The sequence below is a fragment of the Triticum aestivum genome, chromosome 6B (assembly GCF_018294505.1).
Source record: "Triticum aestivum cultivar Chinese Spring chromosome 6B, IWGSC CS RefSeq v2.1, whole genome shotgun sequence".
Taxonomy (NCBI): domain Eukaryota; kingdom Viridiplantae; phylum Streptophyta; class Magnoliopsida; order Poales; family Poaceae; genus Triticum; species Triticum aestivum.
In genome coordinates this window covers 506,130,172-506,145,042 of record NC_057810.1, presented here as the reverse complement: position 1 = coordinate 506,145,042, position 14,871 = coordinate 506,130,172, and the positions used below count along the sequence as shown (strand labels likewise).

At 49.3% G+C, this 14,871-nt stretch overlaps 2 protein-coding genes across 10 annotated transcripts in view; one reads left to right on the top strand and one right to left on the bottom strand.

Annotated features, from left to right (window-relative positions):
- The window catches only part of LOC123139323 (atherin), a 3,545-nt gene extending 486 nt beyond the window's left edge, over window positions 1–3,059 (top strand). Inside the window, exons 2-7 of the mRNA XM_044559124.1 lie at window positions 66–705; window positions 1,322–1,433; window positions 1,530–1,748; window positions 1,825–2,035; window positions 2,448–2,529; window positions 2,620–3,059. Of these exons, the coding sequence (XP_044415059.1) occupies window positions 66–705; window positions 1,322–1,433; window positions 1,530–1,748; window positions 1,825–2,035; window positions 2,448–2,529; window positions 2,620–2,811 (1,456 nt within the window). The 3' untranslated portion in view covers window positions 2,812–3,059. The remainder of the gene's footprint in view (window positions 1–65; window positions 706–1,321; window positions 1,434–1,529; window positions 1,749–1,824; window positions 2,036–2,447; window positions 2,530–2,619) is intronic.
- Window positions 3,060–5,536: 2,477 nt separating this feature from the next.
- Window positions 5,537–7,698, bottom strand: LOC123137688 (protein NUCLEAR FUSION DEFECTIVE 6, mitochondrial). Of its 9 annotated transcripts, XR_006468455.1 has the most exons (5): window positions 7,448–7,698; window positions 7,243–7,367; window positions 6,451–6,476; window positions 6,046–6,087; window positions 5,537–5,826 (listed from the first exon to the last, which is right to left on the bottom strand). XR_006468455.1 is itself a non-coding variant. In XM_044557522.1 (4 exons), exons 1-3 carry the CDS (start codon window positions 7,567–7,569, stop codon window positions 6,469–6,471), a joined length of 255 nt encoding a protein of 84 aa, XP_044413457.1. In that variant the 5' UTR covers window positions 7,570–7,698; the 3' UTR covers window positions 5,537–5,826; window positions 6,451–6,468. The 9 variants fall into 9 exon arrangements, 8 of the variants coding, with proteins under 8 accessions (XP_044413457.1, XP_044413456.1, XP_044413451.1 ...); XM_044557522.1 differs by lacking the exon at window positions 6,046–6,087; XM_044557521.1 differs by lacking the exon at window positions 6,451–6,476.
- Window positions 7,699–14,871: the final 7,173 nt, after the last annotated feature.

Here is a 14,871-nt window from a genome sequence, read left to right as displayed (position 1 = left end):
ACAGGAAGCACCCGTCCCCAGGTGCCAGAAGGCCCAGCCCAGAGCCCACCTCTCCTGATATAAAGCCCATCCGTACCATCTTCGGCTCTCCTCCTCTCCCTCAATCTCTCGAATCGCGCGCCCTCTGCAACTGCCAGACGCACCCCCGCGGAGGAGGCCAAGAAGAGGCGAGGTGCGCAGAGCAAGAAGCCAAGAAGATGGCCGCCGTCCTCGACGGCGTCTCCTCCTGCGGCAGCATCAACATGTAGACCGCCGCCTCCCGCGTCTCCTGAGGAAATTACTGCTGCACTTTCAGAGCTTTTCTGTAATCTCCTCCCGCTCCCGCTCCCCTGCGTCGGCGAGTCGACCGCCGCCTCCCGCGTCTCGCCGGGCTCCTCCCCCGCCCGCTCCGACGCCTCCGAGGGCGCCGCCTCCTTCTACGCCGAGCCCCACCCGGAGGACGAGCCTGAGGCGTCCGCGGGGAGGAGCACGCAGATGCTGCTCGCCATGGCCGCCATGGGCGGGCGCGGCGGCCCCTACGGCCGCCGCCCGGCGTCCTCCTACGGCAGCTGCGCCGCCTGGAGCGCCGGCTCCCTCACCGCTCACCGCCCGGCCTCCCCTTCGCCCATATGCAGCCCCGTCAGCAGCAAAGGTGGCGACGGCTGCCGGGACGGCGGAGAGCGCCGCGACGATGGCGACACGTCCTCCTTCGTCACGTCACAGCAGGTCGGTTTCCGTGTTCTTGGTGCTCTTTCGCGTTATTCCTGACAGGATCTCGCTTGAGAAGTAGAGTAGTAGATAACTCAAAGGTTCTTGATTTTCCCTGCCGTTAGTCTTGAACCATTGCTCTGTAGCATGCGGTTCATGAGTTGTGTTGGGCTCCATCGGTTCCTTGTGTCAAGTCTTGGAGCAGATGTAGGTTCTTGGATGGAACTGTTCGGTTTCTTGTATTGCTCCCAGGAACGAAGGCCTCTCGATATCCTAGCATTCTGTTCAAGCTTCATAGGATTCTTGATTGATAGAAGTTCCAGGAATCGATTGGAAACTCCTAATGATTATTAACTACCACTACCGAGCAGCAAAGGCTGCACATTTGCGATCTAGGCTTGTTGCTAAATTTCTGCTTGCTGAATCTTGAGTTGGACAAAGACTGGAGTAACCTTATCTCAATCATACCAATGGTGCATTTATTTGATCGACCAACCAGATTAGGATGATTTGGTGTCTGGTTCCATCCAATTATTACTTACTGCTTCCAGTTTTGTACCCACCTAGTTATGCTTTCTATCCATTTGATCTTTCACAAGTAATTGGGAGGTGCTAATAAGCCAAACTACCTCAGGAACAAGAGCAAGGGAGGTTACCAACGAGAGAAGATTTCATCAAGTGTTCTGCTACGCCACGAAACATCCGGCTACAGACTCCCAGGCACCCTTCTCTGCCGGACAGGAGAGGTTGCGCCTTTTGTCTGCCTCCCCCTTTCATAGATCAGCCTCACATTTTTTTCTTGCATGTCATGTTCAATTAGTTTGCGTGATTGAATTATGCAGCTAACGGATCCAGTCGAGGGCCTCCAAAATTCGTCCACAAGGCCACGCCAGCTAGATTGATGCGCCGAGCTCGCTCCTCACATAATTACCATGGGAAGCGCACGGGAGCAATTGATGCTGTCAATGACTGGAGATTGCCTAAAGTAAGTGAAGAGGAAGATGAGGCAGTGGATCAGAAGGACTGGCAGGATGATGCTGTGTCATCTCGTGTATCCTCAGGTATTGGCTTAAATCTCTTGAGACCTATAAGTTTTTCAGCAGGACATGAATTTGAGATGATCCTGTATTGTTTCAGCTCGTGATTGGAACTTCGAGTCGGATAGTGCCTATGAGGGAAGCAATCATGATGGTCGTGCTTTTGACCATTCAGAGGTCGAGGATTGTGCAGCTGCAGTGCAAAGGATGGAGAGACGGCTGCGGTGCCCTGCGAGGAAACATGAGGAAAATGCTGTCCACGCCAAGTTGGTTGCCTGGAAGGATGCACAGATTGCAAAGCTCATAGAAAAGTAATCCCTCTTATCTCATCTTTTATCATTACCTCTTAACATGCATTTGTTAGCAGTTAACTAGGGAGTTGCTCAGAATCAAGAATTGTTCATATAACAAGAATAGTTGGATTGAGCGAATGATGACGAGGTAGAATATATTATGTTTGTTATCATAAAGGAACAGTTTGCGCTAAACTCTATCTTACATTGGAATAAAACAGAAGAGCATGCTCCTGATTATTGGTACATACATGATTGTTTGTGACTCGTGACTGTCTAGTTTGTTGAAATGAAAATTCGAGCTGACCCGTTATCAACTCATCGTGTATAGAGTTCATGAGCTAACAAAATTGGATTTGTGTGTTACAAAAGGATAGTGCTTTGTAACTTATCTAGACAGAGCACTTATGATGTTACTTCAATCAACTAGGCTGAATCAGAAAGAAGCCCAGATCGATAAATGGCAGAAGAATAAGGTTGCACAGGCCAGGCACAAACTGACAAAAACTGAGGTATACTTCAGTTCACTGCATTGAATATTTGCATTTGATAGCATTGCACCCGCAGTTTCACATTTCTGTTTGTGTCTGAACTGAATGCAGAAGAAGTTGGAGAAGCAGAGAGCTGAAGCCATAGTGAAGATGCAGAAGGCGATAGAAGATGCAGAGAGGAGAGCTGATAAGAAGAGAGTCAAGAAGCAGGCAGCCACCAACAGTCGGATAGATGGTGTCAAGAGAGCCCTGGAGGAGATGTCTAGGACAGGAAGGCTACCCTGGACACTTGCTTTTCTGTGATCCAGCTCTTGCTTGTGCTAGTTCCAGACAAGCCGATTGGCGTAACCTCCTACCAGTGCCAGCACAGCAAGACTAAAACTAACGAAATCGACAGCATGAAATACTAAACAAAGGGCCATATACTGTATAGAATGGTGGTTTGCTGTCCTAGGATGATAGAAGAAGTTTCAGGTCATGCAACACTTGGTCAGCATTTGAACACAGATTCTTAAATGTGACATTAGTCTCCCCATTGGAGAAGTGGAAAATTCCGCACTGTTGGCTTGATGATTATGGTAGCATGGTCTAATGATACAAGTTCCCTTCTCTTTTCCTTTTAGTATGGCATTGGTTACATGCAATTTGGGTGTATCCAAATAATTTGCAGGTACTAATACTGTTCTGAAATTTATTCTGCAGCTGATCCTATATATGGACTGGCAGGGGAGGCAGGCAGGTTTAGGAGTAGACAAGAAACTGGTTGCTCAATATGCCACTGCCAATGTATACTACTCAAAATCCAGTTATCTTTTCAGTACTCAAAATTCAGTTATCTTTTCAGTACGTCTGCTGCTTCATCAGGTTTAGGAGTACTTCTTTGGGGAAGACATCGAAGTTCAGCACATGGAATTACTTTTAGCTATGCCTTTTCAAAAGAATCACTTGCTAGCGAAAAATCAACAATTTTGACACAAATTTGATTTTAAATTTTTTGTGATTTGTTTGCGATAATCTTTGTGAACGATGAATAAGTAGCAAAGTTTCTGATTCCAGTATTTCATGAATGTTTCTTTGTTACATTGAAACTCTTTGGTTTTCGAAACAACCCATCAGAACCAAGTTGACAACGTTGGCGAAAGCAGAGGTTCTTCAAGGCCTACTACGGGAACATGCTTTATCAAACGTTTCAATCGTTATTAGTTGATGTGGCCCCTGTTAGTTTTGTCCTAGATTACTCAGATGGCGACTTTAATTGACATCGTCTTTCTAACGGATTCTTTGCCGTCGTGGAGGGAAATCGAGCATAGGTTCCGCTGAGAATGGCCAAATGGCGTGTGTGCCGAGGAGGCATAGTGGCAAACTGCGTGTATCATCAACGAAGAGTGTGATTGAAAAGAAAAATCACATTTCTTATATTCCCTCTGTCCTGATTTACTTGTTAATCTAAGACAAGTAATTCAGGATGGAGATAATACTTCTCAATTTCAGCTTCATATGTACCAGCACGCTCACCACCGCATAACATGCATCGTTGTGGATTGTCATTGTCCCGTCTATCTGATCAGCCTCCTCATCTGGCTAACCAACTTTATTCCTACGGGTCTGCTAAAAACTCATGGGACTACATATTTCGCATATCCCAGTCGATTCTCCGACGTATGATTTCTTGGTCGTCCATGCTCACCGAGCAGCGATGACAGAGGAGGGGTTTTGTAACACCAGGGAAGATGGTGGGGCACGATAGGTTTAGAGAGATGGTCGGGAACATCGACAAAACTGCTAGCAGTCGGGTGTGGGCGACATGGCAAAGGCCACACTGTAGCAGCGCCACGAGCAAGCGAGACAACAAATTAGCATGGACAAGAGCATCTTCAATCGGATCTTCCACTTCGCCCCGATATGTTTTGGGCAAGCAGTTCGAACATAGTATGGATAAAAAATTGTCACCCAAGCGAACCCTCTAAATCTAGCCCAGATGTTCAGGCTGTCCAACACTACCCATTTCTAGCCCATATTTGAGACGGATTTGAGGAGGGCATGAAGTACGGATTTGAGGAGGGGGAGGAGGGCATGTAGGTTGACCTCGCCATCGCCAGGTTTGAGGTGGTGAATGTCGTGGTGGACAACATCCACCTCCTCTCGATGAAGGTGGTGGAGGAGCAATTCTGCCTCACCGAAGCGATGAGGCGAGGCACCTCTCGATGAAGGCGCAATTCGAGGCCGAGCGTGGGGGCACTGCCGCCTTCGCCAAGCTCATCGTGGAGAACCATGCCATCCTTGAGTCCGAGCAGGTGGTGGCAGCAAACCACCATGAAATCCACCGCCACGACATCGAGCGGGAGGAGCTCTTCGCAAACAAGGAGATGCCATCGATTCGCCCCACTGTCATCAAACATGAGGCCATGGCTACGGCAAGGGGCCCATCGAGCTCTCCGACGAGTAATAGTTGGGTAGTATGTAGTTTGCAATATTCTTTTCAAATGTAGCTCATTTCTCTTTTCTTTTTTTGGGCATGCTTGTGTTGTTTGCCCCAGCACTGGACTCTTTGTTGTTCGGGCGGTTGCTATATCTATATAGCGGGGCGAAAGCCTTTTTCTTAAAATTGTTTGGAGATGCTCTAGGAGGGCTGAGGCAGTGGGTAGATGTAGAAGAAAAGGAAGAGCCGTCCGATGAGATGCAACAGTTGCTGAAATCGATTCTGGTTTCATAAAAAAAAAATCAAGCGATCTAGGCGACCCTCTTCAAGGTAGAGTAGAATACACAGGTTTTCATTTGGGGGTTTGGCTAACCAACCTTTTCTATTATAACAGCCATTTCTTCACAGCAAGTCAGCAACCTCAACAATTCCACGTTTTAAAACGTGACAAAACCTGGAAGCTGCAAATTTAAACAAAATTCACAGAAACATGGCCAGAGACCATGGAAATGAAGCATTGAGACTATCTGGTGGGATGTGAACTGATTCCAGGTTCTGAAATGACTTGTATGAATGCGGCTAGAATATCAAATAGCAGACAGGCAATACTACATTATTAAACTCATTTCTCATCGATCATTACCATATAAATGGCATTCAGAACTGTTGTTAACAAACACAGCCATCACTCTGCAATTTGTCCTTGCATGTTTATATCAAGATAAAAGATATGATCTCAAACTTGGAAAGGCCCAACAGAACCACGATTGTCCGTGTTACCAAATAAATTACCACAGAAGTTCATTTAGTTCACTACTCTACAAAATTCTATCAGACTGATTGCACGACACGAGCAGGTCTTCCCGCGTTTTATCACCTTGGAGCAGATAGACCCATCTCTATATAAAACAAACAAATAAAGTATACATCAGGAGATTGAACATCGCAACAGCACCTTTATTCTTTAAATTTAAGCATGGAAGCATACAGCGTTAAAGTGTTCCTGACACTAGAAATAATAATGTTACAAGAAATTGACTGTCTAAGACATAACACTACGGCTAAGACAGATGTCGAGCAATATGTTTGGAGCATATCCACAATAGCCAAGCGCCCACCTTAAGACATTGCGTAAATGTTTCACGTATCATCATTTTCATCTGAGAAAAGAAGAATGGTAATGTTGTAAACTACACTGGCAGGCGGATTCATACAACTCACTTTGTTAAATAGAATTTCAAGAGAAAATGTAACCGTCTTACAAAGCAATGAGAGAACTATATAGGAAAGTTGCACAAATAATATTGCATATATTTTCACAAACAGGTAGGCTTAGCAAAATCACGACCACTGCATAAAACATAGGGAAATGGTGTATTTTATCCATCAAACTGTTCTTCAAGAAAGGCGGCTAATAATTATATGTAAATAATATAAATCTAGTCTTCAGGTACAAATTTGACATGTTTAGGCACTCATTCTTGATGATTGCGAAGCAAAACAGCAAGCTTCCAGTAAAATACCTTTCAAGAACTAGCAACTCATGTGCCTGCAGAAACCAAATGTCTTACTCAATTGACCTCAATACAAAAATCTATGAAAGAGTATTGTTGAACAAATGAATATGCAATCGTTATTGGCTTATAGTATGAAAAAAAAAATGTTTTCTCTCTCGGAGTATGGGTAAAGGAGGTATAGTATGGAGTGCTGAACAGCTAGAGAGAACCAAAGGTAGCACTGACATGTGCAACCTAAGAATTAAAGTGATTTGTTGTTCCTACCCAAACATAAACACAAGATTAAGGTAGACATGTTACTACGCACAGTGGTGTCACCGTGGAACAGCACTAGCATACTATTACGCCAAAACGGTGTTATATACGACATTATTTTGGTAAGAATTAGAGGAATTTAGAGTTTATGCACATGGACATCTCTAATTCTCCATTTTCATTAGTCAAACCATCTACAGTGAGCCGAATAATTTCCCTTTGGAATAGAAATGATAGCAAACAAACACCAAATGGAACTTCTTAGAATTCTGGCATTTAGGTGATACGACGACGACCACACACATTTGGACAAAAACTACACAGAATCATCGACAGGAAAGTGACCAAAGGGTGACACGGAGCAAACAAGCAGAGTCAGATTCTTCACCATGCTAAGCAAGCAACTAAACTAATGACGCGCAAGATAAAGGAAGGTACAAGTATGCACGGGCGGGCGCAGTTCTCACCCAAACCGAAAAGACAGACAACAGCTTCATCGATGGTACGATTGTTAAAGTCCGGGATAGGTGCGACAGAGGATACCCTGAGAGAGAGCGGAGGAGCTCCGGGACGCCGTGCTCAGCCGCGAAGTCAGCCTCGCCGCGGCCACCGCGCTGTGTAGCGGCAGCAGCGACATTACCGCGCAGCACCCCAGCTCCAGCGGCGCCCTGCACGCCACAGACCATTCCGCGTCACAGATCCGGCACCCATATGGATAAGGCTATCAACTGCGTCACCGTTTGTTTACCTGGAGATTAACGGGGCGCGGCGGGCGGCGGAGCGGCCGACGGAGGGCATGGAGCGGGAGGCCGCCGACCGGCAGGCCGCAGTGGCGGCGCGGGCGGCGGCGCGGAAGCAGGTCGAGGCCATCTCTGAGGGTTGGGGGAAGGCGGAGGGAGATGGGAAAGGGAGAGGCGGGTGGGAGAGGACCGAGGAGAGAGTAGGAGCGTTTAGGGCTCGGCGTCAGGAATGCGGCGGCGGCACGGGCTGGGAAGGAAGGACGCATTTCCCGTTCCATGTTGGGCCACACGCCCAACAGGATCCTGTTCGGCAGGCCGCCAAATGTGCCACACCGAAAAAACGGGCTGCATTTCTTGGGCAAAAAGGATTGGAAGCGGAACGAATAACAAAATAGTTCGAGTTCTCATAAAAAAACAGAATAGTTCGTTCGGTTACAAAATGAAAAAAAATATCGTATTTTGTGTCAATGTTATTTTGACGATTTCGTGTTCAGTGTCAAAACCAATCTGATGATTTCATATTCACTACTAACGATTTGTGAGGTTGGCAAATTCATCGTCTATCACCTCGATTTAGTACCAACCATCATTGAGAGGTGCATGATACAACAGGGTGTAAGGGTTTTACAGAAGATTTCCCCCCTAAAACCTAGGGTTTCTCTCAGGCGGCTGTGATACCTTTGGAACTTGTCTTTTATCAACGTTATGGGTGGGCCTTTCCCTCGTTGGCATCGAGAAAACGTCCTTGGGCCCTATCGTGTGAGAGCATGCCTAATCCTTCACATCCTGGAGGACGAAGTAGTGGTGGTGATGGCGGCGGAAACGGGTGGGTCGGGATGGATCCGGAGCCAATGGAGAAGTTAATGATCTACTTCAAAGACTCGAGATAATTGAAGGAAGATGATGTAGTTGATCTTTTGGATCGGGTCAGCAAGCCTCTGCGGGAGACATGTTGGGCAGTGTTGATAAGGATATGCATGAAAGCCCCCTCTAGTCATACGACTTTCTTCACGGCCATGCAGGTGGCATGGGTTTGTGCGCAAGAGGTGAAGTTTCGAGCTCTGGATGATTACTTGTTCACAGTGGAGTTCAAGTGCTTTGGAGATCGGAACACGACAATGCATGGAGGCCCATGGCTCTTTAGGCACCATGCAATGGCAATTGAAGAATAATACAATTGACTGATTAATATAGAAATATGGCTCTAGACTCCATCAAGGTCTGGACGAGGAACATTGAATAGACTGACTTGGTACACAATAATTTTGTGTCTAAGGTAATGGCTTCAAAGATGAGAGAAGTGCTAGAAGTAGAAATGGGCCTAGACGGTGTGGAATACATCAAGTTTGTGCGAGTTAGGGTGAAGATCAAGCTTGATAAGCCCTTGCTACATTTTTGGCAGGGAATGTGGCACGTTGTAAGCCTAGTCAGATAATTTCAAGCGTTGTATGAAATGATGCCCCGGTTATGTGCAAACTGTGGTACAATGGGACACATTGCTAATCAATGTGGGGAACGGGTGCATGACCCCTCCAAGTTTCTCATGGTCTAAGGACAAAAGTAGATGTTAACACTTTATACAAAAATGTCGACAACATATTGATGACGTGATCTCGTAGTATTCCATAAGTTAGGTCTTTTCAATACCATTATCACGTGTTCTCATCATTGTCGGCATCCTTGTTATGATAACAATGCCCATGGTTAAGAAAACAGGACATCAACAATACATGAGCTAGTCCAAAGGTCTGACTAGGGATATGTTTGGTGTTTATCTTTTCACACATGCAGATAGGTTTGCCTCATAATCTCACATTCCTGGAAGAACCATTCTAGCATTGAAATATAAACTTTAATCATGAACATGCAAAAACATAATAACAACTTTATGATTGCCTTTATTTATGGCATATTTCCAATATTCATCTTGACCACCACACGCTCAAGCTCTCCTCTTGTTCTTGCAATCTTTTATTACCAGCCCCTAACATACTTTTGGTATCTGCTAAGTACTTTAGCTACCTTCTTCAATCCTATCCTACAAAGTACCTTAATTACTGCACTTGCAACCTCTCCTAGTTTTGGAGAACCTATCTTATTTTATAACATTCATGAATTTCCCAAAAAAACTCACGAATTTTTAAAAGTTTCATAGACTTTGAAAAAAATCTCGAGTTTGAAAATACCATGGATTGGAAAAAAGTTCGTGAAGTTAAAGAGTTCACAGACTTTTAAAAAGTGCATGGATTTTTTTTAAAAAAATCAGGGATCCCAAAAAGTTTTTGAATTTGAAAAATATTCACAAGTTTGAAAAAAAGTTAGCGGATTTTATAAAATGTTCATGATTTTTAAAAAGGTACATGTGTTTCAAAATATATTCATGAATTTAACAAGGGTTCACAAATTTAAAATGTTCACATATTTGAAAAATGTCCACAAAAAATGAAAGAGGAAAAAACTGAAACAGAAAAGAGAAAAACCACAAAATAAACAAAAAAACTGGTAGAAAGCCCTAGTAGAAAAATATAGAAAACAAAAAATTGATCTGAAAGCATCTAGTAGCTAAACGGGAGCTAGCAGAGGTGATACATGGGCCGGCCCAATATGAGAGGACTCATATGATTAACGAGGAAATGTCGTCTTAGGGAGTTTCTCCAAAATAAAACAATGTCTTAGGGGCTCCTATACATCACACTTTGCAACTAGGCTGGCCCATTAACACGAGGGGACAGTGAAAAAATCACCAAAAAATGAATGTGCCCATGTGAGGGATCGAACCCTACACCGGAAATGTATCCGGTGCAACCACACTTGTGGTGCTACCGGTGCACCAGATGCTGTAGAAGCTTTTTAAAAATCTAAAAAATATCTGGCACATTGGCACAACATCATATATGTTTTCGAGAATTTCATATCAAAATTTGAAACCTTTTTTAGATTAAAAAATGATAATTTTGACATCGGTCTGATAATGGGCCAAATCTAAAGTCCAACTTATGTTATGTACTATTCAGTGTTGAATTTTGTCGGCGTTCTGGGAACGGGGGTCCCCAGACTTGCCTGCCTGCGGCCTGCGACGTGGCTCAAGTGGTGGCCCAGTGCGGCCCATCTTCATCAGCTCAAGCTCAAGGCCCTCGCGAGGGGCCAAGCCTCGCGGGGCGGACGACGGGAGGCTTCCTCAGGAGCGGCCTCGCCAGGCAAAGCTCGCGAGGAGGCGGAGAGATCAAGGCAAGGGTACCTCGCGAGGTGCTTATGACGCAAGCCATGACGATCAAGACCAGGCGGGCGCCAGGCGGACGCCGGCCTGCACAGTGTCCTTGTTTCCTCTTTGGTGCAAAGGGGGTAAGCACAGACCGAGGCGCCAAGCAAAGGTTGCCATTCCAGTGCAACTGGACCAAGACCGGCAGAGCGGCAGGACGGAGGTCACCGTGGAGCCCAGGACAGCGTCATCGCCAGAGTCTTTGGCAGTCGAAGACCAATTTTAGTCAGGATAAGCTATACTAGATGTTCCCCTTCAAAATGGCTGTTGTTGGCGCCCTTCCCGCTCAATATTTGGAAAAAGGACCAGGGCCTCTATATATAGGACTAGCCACTGCAGTAGGAGGCATCTCATCTAGATCTCAACCAGAGCCAACAGAGACGGAGCAATTCCTCTCCAAGCACAAGAACACCCCTCGCGAGGCTATTCTTCCTTTGTACTATCCATCATCAGCCCCTGAGGCAATCCACTCACCACACACTTGAGTAGGGTATTACACCACAATGGTGGCCTGAACCAGTATAAACCTCATGTCCCTTGTGTTGTTCATCAAGTAGTCTGGATTCTCAGCGAGGCGTTGGGACATGGGTTGGTAGAGGAAAGATTTTCGCGCGCACCCCAGAGTTCAAACCTTAAGGGTTTGCCGGAACCCCACATTTGATATTTGGCGCGCCAGGTAGGGGTGTGTCGGAATCTTCCTTCCACCGACCTGTGCTCTACCACTTTGTTGTCTCCATGTCCGTTGATCCAACGGCCAACACCGACAGCTGGGCAGCGTGGCCCGCCCATGCCGCGCCGCCTGCCCAAGGCGACCTCAACCTCGTGCCTCAGGCAGCTCGCGCTCCGCAGGGCGCTGCGGGGCGCGAGCGACGCGGCCAGGCGCAGCCTGCCCTCACCCCTCGGCAAGTGCGATCAACGGCAAGGGCCTCAAGCCACGCCGCAGCGCCGTACACCCGACAGGAGCAGGCGAACACGAGGGTCGCGCTCACGGTGGCCCGAGAACTGTTGCGGTGCAGGCTGCAAGAAAGCGGCCGCGATGTGCTGCTGGAGCACGTGGCCAAGCTCCTGGACTCCGCCGCCTCAGGAGCACCTCCATTCTGCGTCCAACTACCATCCCAGGCCCCGGGCGGGACATATGGCGGGCCCAGCCATGCACGCGCGACCCCGGGCGCACCTCAAGGCCTCATCAACGACAGCCTGGTCGCTAGTGCTGGGCAGCAGGTCACGCCAACACCGCTCCTGGTAAGCGAGGGGGGACGCACCACTACCTACGGCCCAGGTGGACCGTCACGCTACCATCCCCAAGACGGCGTTTCGAGCCGGGCCGCATGGCGCATGGGGCACTACGGCGAGGCCCTCGGGGCGGCGCCCCCAGAGGCTTACGTGCCCCGCATGGTGGGCCAAGAGTGCGCATTGGAAGAAGACCATGGCTCGTTCCTCGGGCTGAGCTGGGGGGAGGAGATGCCAGAAGCTGAGTCCTTTCAAGAACCACGGGGAAGCCACGACAACCGCACCGGCGGCAGCGGCTATCGGGTACCGCTAATTCCTCAGGAGCAAGCTTATGCTAACCATGGGTCGAGGAAGTACAGGTCGCCGCAGCAGATGGTTGCCCCAACGCTGCAGCCTCCTACCCCTCAGGAGGAAGGCACTGGGGGCTGCAGGAGAGGGGCCGGGAGCTAGGCTCGCCCCAGCAACGCTCAGAGCAAGGTGTTCTCAGGAGGTAGGCCCTCTATCGGGGAGGTGCCCCAGGGCCTGCCCCCGGTAGAGGACCCGTGGTCGTCAGGGGAACCGCTGGCGACCGCTCTACCCCATTGGCGTCGTCCTTGGTTTCCGGTCGGTGGCGGTAGAGTGTGGCGCAAGGTGGGGCCCTCATCTGGCGATATGAAGCAAGGCCGGTACCTATGAAGAAGGCCCAGTGCCTGTGAAGCTCGCCGCCCGTGACACTCTCACGTAATAATGAGTTGGGGCTGTACACGCCCTGGAGTCTCCGGAGAGCCGCCCTCGGGCCTCGGGGCTCCTGCCCACGCCCAGTGGCAGCACTTAGCTCCGCGCTGGTGAGAAGACGTCGAAGACTAGACTAGGTGTCGGACGCGGCTTTTGCCTTTTGCCTTTTCATCTGTCGTTGACTTTCTCTGCTTCGAATTTAAGTTGAACTTGAGCTTGAGATTTGCGTGTGTTCGGGGAGGGGAGTTTTGTCTTGTTCGAGCAGTTTCTTGTGTTCTAGTTTCGGCCCTACGTCCCAAGTTAACGTCAGCTACCTCCCCCTCGTGAGCCCCTCGCAAGGCAGGCCAGGCTAAGTATGCGAGCACTCTAGACCGTGGCCGCCACTCGCCCTCAGGAGGCTCTCATTACGAAACCGACGGGTTCCCCCAGAAGGCACTCAGGACATTGCAGCCCCTGCAGGATCGCTCGAGGCCAGTCGGGGTCAAAGGTAAATCGGGTCAGCTGACCCATCGCGGGGTCAGTGGCCCAACGTAAGCACACATACGGCATTATGCCTACAAGCGTACCAGCTACAATCCTTTGCACGAGGGGCTTCCCCTCCCAAAATGCTCTCACACCCTTCAGGGCTGCGCCCGAACTTTTTCCGCGCAGGGTAAGCAGCGGGAGTGGCGTACAATCAATCGGACATGTCGCTCATCGCGTCCTCTGGGACGCCTCCGGAGGCATCGCTGGCGTCACTAGCATCGTCGCCATCATCACCATCAATGTCATCAGCGCCATGCTCATTCACGACGTCGCCTTCATCAGCAGCCACGATCACGCCGCCGTTATCAGAAGCGAAGGCCCCTAACAAGAGCATCCATGTTGTCCTCTACCCACTGCGCCAGATCACCCCGGATGGCTATGGGCACCGGCGCGATGGCGGCGTCGATATCAAAGTGGGGATCTCTGTCTTGAAGATGGCTGAAGACACGGGAGAAGGCACGCCCAAGCAGGCTCCTCTCCTCGACAAGCCAGCGGGCCCTGTCAGAGCAATTCTCCAGCTGCGTCACCACGTCAGTGAAGAACTGGCGATTGTCGGCATAGTTGGTCACGAGGGGCTCCGCGGCAGCTGCCTCGCAGATATTGCCCAGGGCTGCGTTGGCCCTTTCCCTGAGTGCTTGGAGCATGGGACCATGCACATGCTCCAAGGTCTGTCGCTGGCGGATCTCATCCTCGTTCCGCCGCGTGACGGCCTTGGCGTCCTCAACCCTCTGTTGAAGAAGAAGCAGCTCGGCGCAGGATGAGCCAGCTCAGCCTGCACTGCGCCTAGGGCGGCTGCGGAGGAGTCCGCACGCCGCGTCGCTTCAGTCAGCTTGGCCCTGAGAGTGGCAATCCTGCCCGCAGCTTCGGCCTTGACCAACTCCAACCTCCCTTCATACTCGCGCTCAAGACCCAAACGAGCTTCTGCCACGCGCCGGTCGATCTCTCCTTGGACCCGGGCCTCCCGCGCGCCGACATCATCTTCTGCCTGGGTCACCAGGCGCTCCCTTGTCTCCAACCGCTCAAGATCAAGGTTGCGCTCGGCAGCCTCCAGTGTCAGCGCCTCCTCGTGCCTCAGGAGCTCCTCCTGTTCGACGGGTGCCCCCTTCAGTGGCGCAAGGGCAGCCTGACGTAGTTCCACTAGCTACTCCAGAGAGTTTCTCCAGGCTTGGAGCTCCCACACGCGCTCCTCTGCAACCTCGCATCGTTGGTCTGCCTCCTGGGCCTCCTCGACAGCTTGGGAGCAGGCCTTCCGCGAGGCCGCCAGCGACGCTTCAGCCTTGGCATTGTCAAGATCGCGCTGGTGGCGTGCAAGGCTGACGTCCACCATCAGCTTGCACCTCTCCTCAGCAAGGCGCAGGCCTTCGGCCTCAAGGCGCGCATCCTCGCCAGCAAGCTTTACGCCGAGCTGGCTACTACGTCTTGAGCTAGCGTTGGTTTTCCCCGAAGAGGAGAGGGTGATGCAGCAAGTGTAGCGTAAGTATTTCCCTCAATTTTGAGAACCAAGGTATCAATCCAGTAGGAGGCTCCTCAAAAGTCCCACGCACCTACACAGACAAACTGAGAACTCACAACCAACGCAATAAAGGGGTTGTCAATCCCTTCACGGCCACTTGCAAAAGTGAGATCGGATAGAGATAGTATGATAAGATAAATATATTTTTGGTATTTTATAATATAGATGCAAAAAGTAAAGATGCAAATAAA

What these genes read in the sequence shown, in the direction of transcription:
- LOC123137688 (XM_044557516.1), bottom strand. Translation starts at nt 7,569, where the DNA reads ATGGCCTCGACCTGCTTCCGCGCCGCCGCCCGCGCCGCCACTGCGGCC. An exon ending in CGCGCCCCGTTAATCTCCAG is followed by an intron (nt 7,368 to 7,447) that starts GTAAACAAACGG and finishes TGTGGCGTGCAG; the next exon opens with GGCGCCGCTGGAGCTGGGGT.